The sequence below is a fragment of the Lotus japonicus genome, chromosome 2 (assembly GCF_012489685.1).
Source record: "Lotus japonicus ecotype B-129 chromosome 2, LjGifu_v1.2".
Classification (NCBI taxonomy): domain Eukaryota; kingdom Viridiplantae; phylum Streptophyta; class Magnoliopsida; order Fabales; family Fabaceae; genus Lotus; species Lotus japonicus.
Genome location: NC_080042.1, coordinates 26,112,723 through 26,121,572, shown reverse-complemented (window position 1 = coordinate 26,121,572; position 8,850 = coordinate 26,112,723). Strand labels below are relative to the sequence as shown.

The window sequence follows — 8,850 nt, the reverse complement described above, 5'->3', positions numbered from 1 at the left end:
CAGCTTCCCCATTAGCACCTTGCGCAGCAGAGCCTTGCCATCCCGCATTGTCTCTCTTTTCCATTCCAACTAACTGTGCAATCATGTCAGCCTCAGACCCTACATATGTAACCCCAAGTTCCTTCCCTAAATTCCACAAATTATGTGCCTCAGATTCAAGATTCTTCAACCACAGTACCCTATTATTGTTCTGCAACTCAGAGTCTGAAACAGAGTTACTTAAGGACATGGCCGATTTTTATGGTTTATGACCGATTTTAGGTTTAGTAATTAAGATTAAAAAATTATTATTATTATTATTATTATATTAAGATAAAAAACATAAAATGAGGAAAATTGAATTATATTACCTAAACAAAGAATTTTACAATTGAGGGAATTTCGTCTCTTTATCCAAACAATGGAATTTGAAAATCAAGGGAATTTAATTGAATCAATTGAATTCCCTAGAATTTAAAATCCCTTGAATTTCTACAATCCCTCATCCAAACACAACCTAAGAGTAGATAAAATAGAGATAACAAAAAAAGGATGAAAAAGAAAGAAAACTCATGTTACCACCATTTCATAGAAAAAAAACTCATGTTACCACCATTTCATAGAAAAACTGATGTAGAAAATACACAATAAAAAGTGAGAAAAGAGAGAGACCTCTTAATATAAGGCCGGTTTATAAGAGCTTTTTTTTAGATTATCATATAATATAAGCGCTTATCCAAGTGTTTGGAAGAACTTATCCTTAGCTATAACTTATTTTCAGATTATCTCAATAAATTTTTCAAAATGGATATGTGATAAGCCCTTAAATGTATTTTTTTTCCAAACACAACTAAGTCTTATGACATCCATTTTGAAAAATTCATTATTGATTATGTAGGTACATATTTGTCATTTACTCTGTGGTGTATCTGGACGGGAACACTTCACCTATGAAGAAGGTGCTCGCTCCAGTGGGCGCTTGGTCGTAAAAAACAATGGGCTGCTGATAAACTTACTTTATAGCCAGAACACACACTACTTCGTTTTCTTCATTCCCATCATTTGAAGAAGAAAGAACCAAAATGCCAGGACTCACAGCTCCCTCAGATTATTCCCAAGAGCCTCCACGCCACCCTCTTCTCCTTATTAACGCCAAGGCAATCTTCAATTTTCTGCGCTTTCGTTGGGTTTCCCTTTCTTCTCTAAATTTCTCATCTCCGTTTCATTTTCTCAGGAACCCTTCAACGCGGAGCCACCGCGTTCGGCGCTGATTGCCTCCTATGTCACCCCTTCCGAATTCTTCTACAAGAGGAGTCACGGCCCAATCCCCCTCGTCGATGACATAAACAGGTTCTTGTAAATAATCAAATTATAGTTCTAATGTGGAATTTTGTTTTGCTTGATTTTTCATTACGTGTTGTTCGGTTGTGCGGTTCAGTTACTGCGTGACGATATCTGGTTTGATTGAAAATCCCAAACAGCTTTTCATGGAGGATATCAGGTTTGGTTTCTTCCTTACTAGTTGTTTTGAATTGACAGAATGGAATAGAATGAAATGTTTCATTGCGTGAATTGTTTGTTTGAAATAGTATAGAGTCTTATTCCATTCAATACCCCATTTTCCCCCCCTCTAATTTGACTGAATGAAACGGATATGTCCAACAGTCTTTAATTTTTTTTTTCGTAGAGTTGCTGTTCTGTCGCGATATTGTTAGTGTGTTTATAAATGTTGGATAAATGTAAAACCAGCTTTTGCCTAATCTAACCCCTCACATCCGTTGGCTTATATGCCTTGGAATGTGCGCAAAAGTCCATTGGCAGATAGAAATTATGGGCAAATACAATTGAAACACAATTTTAAACAATGAATATATCCAATCATTAAAACATCCAAACAATTGAAAGCTAGGTTTAATTGAAACTCATTATGTTTCATCCAAACAATTGAAACATAGCATAAGGGTGTTGATAGTGGTACCATGGCGAGCTCGGTCTGGTAATTTTTTTTGTTTACCTTGTGGTGCAAGGAAGTGTGACCTTGATTTTTTTTGGTGACAGGAAGCTTCCCAAGTATAATGTAGCTGCCACGCTGCAGGTATGTGTTTCTTGGTGAGGTTGGATTCTAGTGGACCCATGGTTGTTTCGTTTTGTATCTTTCTTGACAGATGGCTGCATCCTGCAAATGAATTGTCTCAGTGTGCAGGGAATCGAAGGACCGCTATGAGCAAGACCAAAACGGTAAAGGGGGTTGGCTGGGATGTTTCGGCCATTGGTACTGGTTAGTGTTGTCATTTCTGTTGAAATAGAGACATGGACATTGAAAGTCCTCTAGGTCCTCTAGGATTGGACAGCCTTCAGGCTATGTTTGGATATCTTGTAGTGAATGAAATGAAATGTAATGAAATTTGAATATTTTTATGATAAATAGAAATAAAAAAGCAGACTGATTCCATCCAATATCTCCAATTTAAAGAAGAAAAAGGATTTAAGATGAAATGGTGGACTGCATTCCATCAGGTTCGGTTTCATTACATCTTCTTTTAAATAATAAAAAAAGAACCTAGTATCATACCATTCCACACTCTTCTTTCAATCAAGATATATGGTTGTTTGTGATTCTTTCACCACAAGTTTGTGTAGTATTTTTTTATTTGGGGAGTTGGTAATTTGCAAAAGAAGTCTAAGACTTTGTATGAAAAGGGGGAAGGTAGAGCGAAGTGAAAGCAAGTGACCTTACCAGGATCTAGTAGTCCCCGAAGGAGTTTTTGTTCCCCTTGAGTCCTTAGCAAGCAACTAAGATGTTTAGTGTAATAGTTATTGTATTCTAATAATTGTTTCATGAATTTTGTTGCACTCTCAGCTGTATGGGGTGGTGCCAAATTGGCTGATGTTCTTGAACTTGTTGGAATTCCAAAGTTGACAAGTGTCACTCAATTTGGTGGAAAACATGTTGAGTTTGTAAGTGTTGATAAGTGTAAGGTAATGGATATGGGTTGCGTGTTCCCTCTGGAGATCTTGCATGCTTTATGATTATGCTGTTGAGTCCTTTTAACAATGAAAATTTGTAGGAGGAGAATGGAGGCCCATACAAGGCTTCAATACCGGTCAGTCAGGCTACAAATCCTGAAGCAGACGTTCTACTTGCTTATGAAATGAATGGAGAAGTAAGTAAATTTGAGTATTTGACTTCTATCTTCTTGCAGCAATAAAATGTTCAAGGTTTTTCTATCTTGTTTTCCATTACTTTCTAAATGAAACTGGTATAAAAATTTCTACTTCATACCACACTGATGGTTTCTCATATTTCTACCAACGGACCTGCAGATATCATTATTTGATTTAGCAAAATGATAAAGAATGAATATACTCCATTGTTATATCATGGGTGTTCCCTTCATTTTTGGCTTGGCCATTTCTAACACATTTTCCCTATTTTTGGAACCTAATTATTCCCGATATTCTCTCAATTCTCATACATGATTTACCTATAACATGTTTTATCAGAACATTTACTCCCGAAGTTTTATTATTGAATCATGACAGAAACTTATTACATAATATAATAGATACTTATTTTCTTTCTTTCTATAAGCAAGCATCTACAGCTTCCAAGAAATAGGACAAACACAGACAGAAAAAATGAGAAAACACATACATCAGGAAAATTAGCTTATGACTCTGCTATTGATATATTTATTAAGTATTAATTCTATTAAGCATCACAATCCAGAGTCCAGACCAATGTCTTCACTATACAGAGAGTCATAACCTTTCAAAAGAACTTGAATGCAAAAATATCTGATTACTGGATTTATTATTAGCAACAGGAACACAAATTTACAAAGTGGGGTCACAATGTTTATCTGGCAAATATGAGGGAAACACAAGTTCTTGATCTATATTAGTTTTAACAGGTAGTAGTACTTTGTATTTTAATACATCTTATTCTCATATCATGTTAGTGTTTTGTAGTATAATACATCTGAAGTCAATAAATCATCTTTCTATTCAGAATATTACGTGAGGGCCTTCTTTTTCTCTTTCCCTCTTTTCTCTCCTATCCTCGATAATTTCCGAAGTTAGATAAATTAGATGACCTATCCGGTAGTCTACGCAAAATTATAGATCGGAATCAACTTGGTGGCTGAAAGCAAAGGAAGCACCAGAGAGATGAACTTCTAGGGACATGAATGAATATTATTTATCATAGCTTTGTCATCCAACTCTACAAACTTCTAACAATTCTCTGTCCTTTGTGAAAAAGTTAAATAATTATACCTCTCAGTGTTAAGTTAAAATTGGAAGGTTCTATTTTATTGCCCTTTTGGAGGGGGGGGGGGGGACGGGGATCCTTCATTTGGTGAATCTAAACTCAGTTTAATGTCTCCTTGCCTTCCTTTAGCTTCTTAACAGGGATCACGGGTACCCTTTACGTGTGGTTGTTCCTGGTGTGATTGGAGCCCGGTCCGTTAAATGGCTGGATGCTATCAATATCATTGCAGGAGAATGCCAGGTCTGATATCTAATGTAGAATACTTTCGAAATACCAAAAATTTACTTTTCAGGGTGCCCTACATCTTCACATTATTTTTGTGTACCAGGGTTTCTTCATGCAAAAGGACTACAAAATGTTTCCACCATCAGTGAATTGGGATAATATTAATTGGTCAACCAGGAGACCCCAAATGGATTTCCCTGTTCAGGTATTCTAATTATTGTACTCTTTCTGCCAATGGGTTAGTTTTTAAGAGCAATTTATACATTTAATTTGTTATGAACTGAATAAAATGGCCTTGGGGAACCAAGCGGCATAAATTTGTTTTTTAAGAAAGTCATGGGCAACTAATTATTTCTTTGTGACAGTGTGTTATATGTTCTCTGGAAGACGTGAGCACAATAAAGCCTGGGAAGGTTAGTTTATTTAATGTAATCACGTGTTTATGATGGGTTATTCATGCTTCAATTTATTTCTGTCATGTCTTTCTTTGTTTCTTTTCGCTTTTTGTGAATTACATATGATTTAGGTATTTACATGAAATGTACAAACATGTTGAATTAGCTTTTTTTCTTCCTATTTTTTATTTTATTTACGAAGCTTGGACATTTAGATCTCCGACAAACTTTTGAAGTGTTTAATAATTCATTTGTTTTAAAATATTTTTTAATAGTTCAAAATCTAAATACAGTACGGAGATAATTATTATTGTTTTCCTTAAAATTAAATTCAATTATTCAAATAAAAAATTTAATTTATGTTTCCTGAAAAGAAAAGATGTCTGATAGGTTCTGATGTAGCTAACAGGTAATTTAGAGATGATAAAGACTGAAATACGTTTGTATTGATTGATAAAGAAGCAATTACAGTAAGGAAAAGATAGAATGTGCTGTTAGAATACTCTAACAACCCTGAGCAGCTCTAATGGCTATCTCTCTAAGAAAGATTCCTATCTCTCTCTCTATAACCGAATTGTAATCCTACGTACCCCCTCACACCCACACCTCATTATTCTATATACTAACTTACTAACTAACTCGCTCCTTTCTTCTGGACCTTGGACACCTCAGCACCTTTCCCTTTCTTTCTCACATAAACCTTCCATATCTTGGGCTTGCCTAGGCCCATTCCCCATTTAGTATTCGAGTCTCTATCAATGTCCTTTCCTGGCAGAAATTGATTTGAAGTACAAACATATCCAACCCCGCTCACATGCTTACCATTTGATGGTTTTTATTTCTTTCTTTTTCTTCCCTCTTTTTTCATTTAAAACCATATGTTTGATTTCCAAATTCCCTTTTGAGGACAGTAAACATGATGTGTTTGTCTACCAATATGGCCTGACTACCCTACATGTTCACTTGTTCAGTCCATTTGGTATTGAACTAAAATCCTAATTATTGTTCAGGTAAAAATTAGTGGATATGCTGCATCGGGTGGTGGTAGAGGCATCGAAAGGGTAGATGTGTCTGTTGATGGAGGTAAAACTTGGATGGAAGCCTCAAGATTTCAGAAAAAGGGCATTCCCTATAAATCAGATGATGTCAATAGTGACAAGTGGGCATGGGTGCTATTTGAAGTCACAGCTGATATTCTTCACAGCACTGAGATTGTTGCAAAAGCAGTATGTCACATATTTTATTCTCATTGTCATGATTTTAGTTTCTTGTCTTCTGCAACTAATGAGATATCTGGAGAGAGAAAATGCTTTCTAATAGGATTTAGCATGTAAGAACATGTTGGTAGGGATAAAATTTTCCGTTCTGCAGTAGTAAGCATTTCCCGCCACAAAATAACTGCTTTTAGTTTAGTGGTTTCCTTCCACGACCCTCTTAAATTATTTTAATATAGGACAAATAATATGTACATGGTCACATGTTTTAATTTTGATGGGGGGAGTGCATACTACTGAAGGACCAAAAATTTGTCCGATGATAGGATATAGGTCTTTAATATTATAAAGTGATTACTTGTTAGAAGTTTGATCTATTCCAAATTTGGTACTTTATGAATTGAGTAACATGGTGATAGAGTATGGTAGTTATCATGTAAAGCTTTTCAACAATTGAGTTGTAAAACTGTTAGAAAGTTAGTTGAGATAGTTACGACTAAGGCAGTAAAGCAGTTTAAAGTTTAAACTATGACCAACTCTTAGGTCGTGTTTGGTAGACAGGTAAAAACAGGACGGAAGGGGGGGCCACACACGGGTTCTGTGCCGTGGTTGTTATATTTTTAAGACAGAACAAAACAGGACATAAGGCTCTTCAAATGGTACACTTAGGGTCTGTGAGAAAGGGTGGAACCAGGGAGAATGAAATGAAACACTTAATGAAAAATTTTACATATACACAAATACCTCTAATTTACATTTGAAACCTTTTCGTTATATAATAATAGAAAAATACTATTCTGTGCCGTGCTTGTTATAGTTTAATTTGTATAACTTTGAATTGGATAAATCACCGTAACCTTTTAAGGTTGATGCTATGCTACAAGGTTTAATTTTCTTATTGATCTGATGTAGACATTCTTATCAAACAAGTACTGTATCTTTCTACTTTCAATTCCATAACAGTTGTATCTTCTACTCAAATGACCTTTTACTCTTCAAGTTTTATTTCCTATCAAACAAGAACTGTACTATCTCCAACTAAGTTCATTTGTATTATGGTTCAAAGAGAGCATCCTACTACTTGAGTTGGGCATCTTTGTAAATCTCTTTAATACCCTTGTATAATTTGCAGGTAGATTCAGCTGCAAATGTCCAACCTGAAAAGGTTGAAGACATCTGGAACCTCAGAGGGATATTAAACACTTCATGGCATCGGGTGCAAGTTCAAGCGAGTCACTCAAACTTGTAAAAGTTGTACCAATTATCCAGTCAAGCTTTTATGACAATCCCCCCACGGCCTTTCTGCAATTCTGCCCTCCAACTTTAATGGTTTTTGAAATCTTCTTACTGAACAGTGACTGCTAATACTGTATATAAAGTCTTCATACAAATAAGCTGTGGTGAAGAAGGGGTTATAAGTATTCACTTAAGTTTTGTGTGGATTGCTATGACACTGTAACTTCGTTTCTTCCAGGATTTACTGAGATAAAAAAAACATGAAGCATCTGGCATTTGGAATTTCATTGATCTTTTCATTTTCTTTGTGCTTTCAGGTTTGGGGTTTGGGCATTTGATCCATTATTTATCAGAGTAAATTATCATTTTGATACCAAGTTTGGTCTATGAAAGGTAGTAATTGATATCATTGCAGTTGTTAAAACAAAGAAAATGACATCTTGTTGACCTTTTTATCCTTCAAGATGTCTAATAGAGTCTCATGTTGGCTGTTATGTGCTCGGGTAATACATTTATTGCCACCTGGACTATTAGAGCATACCAAGACTCAAATAAATCTCACATTGGACAGATAAACTAGTGTACAAGTGTATATATAATAAATATGACACACACTCATTGCCTTAAAATGGTACTGTATTAGAAAGAAGTATTCATAAAAGCTCTATGAGTTTGTGTTACAAGCTAACTAATAGCTACACACATGTATTATAACAGAGTCATCATATACTCCAATACTCCTCCCTCAAGGTCTGCTGTAGAGAGATTGCAAATCTGAAACAGTGAGCTTGGATCTCAGTTCTTGAAAACTAGCTGAAGACAATGGTTTGGTTAATGCATCTGCTAACTGTAGGGTGCAGGCACATGCTGCACAAGTAATTGCTTGGCAATTGTCTTTCCTATAACAGAAAACAAGTCTAGTTCCATATGCTTAGTGCGCGAGTGTTGCACAGGATTGTGAGCAAGAGACATCACTTTTAATTCTCTACGTAGCTGCTCTATACACAATAGATCTGCACTAACTTGAGCCAAGCTTCTGAATTCTGCTTCACAACTACTTTTCCTTGACAACCAAGAAATCAAGTTGGGGCCCAAAAATTGCAAGCACTAGCCTCTGATACCATGAAAGAAAACATAAGTTACATTCACACATCACCACAAAATCCTAAGTTTAAGGCAATGTGTGTGTCATTTATTATATTTACACGTACACTAGCTAGTCTCTCCATTGTGGGACTTTTTTTTTTGGTCATGATTGTGAGACTTATTTGAGTATGCACTTGGTACTCTCTAATATGGACATTGGCATGGTAGCTCTCATTTCCCAAATTATTTTTATTGCTCGAGCATCTAAGCTCTTCAATAATAGACACCACCATATTTTAGCTCATGGTTGATGAAGGTTTTTTTTTTCTTGATTGTATTGCTTTTAAAATTAAACCCTTAAAATTCAATCGTAGTAAAGAAAATACGGGTTTTGTCGTCCTCTAAAAGATGTATTACTTATGTCGTTCAATAGTTAACATAA

The 8,850-nt window shown here is 35.5% G+C and overlaps 1 protein-coding gene across 1 annotated transcript; it reads left to right on the top strand.

The window, feature by feature from the left end:
- The first annotated feature begins 904 nt into the window (after positions 1 to 904).
- LOC130737847 (sulfite oxidase-like) lies at positions 905 to 7,609 on the top strand. The gene is made up of 12 exons (XM_057589703.1): positions 905 to 1,136; positions 1,214 to 1,329; positions 1,418 to 1,480; positions 2,038 to 2,074; positions 2,176 to 2,257; positions 2,840 to 2,958; positions 3,048 to 3,143; positions 4,382 to 4,492; positions 4,581 to 4,682; positions 4,843 to 4,890; positions 5,883 to 6,098; positions 7,219 to 7,609. Exons 1-12 carry the CDS (start codon positions 1,062 to 1,064, stop codon positions 7,333 to 7,335), a joined length of 1,182 nt encoding a protein of 393 aa, XP_057445686.1. The 5' UTR covers positions 905 to 1,061; the 3' UTR covers positions 7,336 to 7,609.
- Positions 7,610 to 8,850: the final 1,241 nt, after the last annotated feature.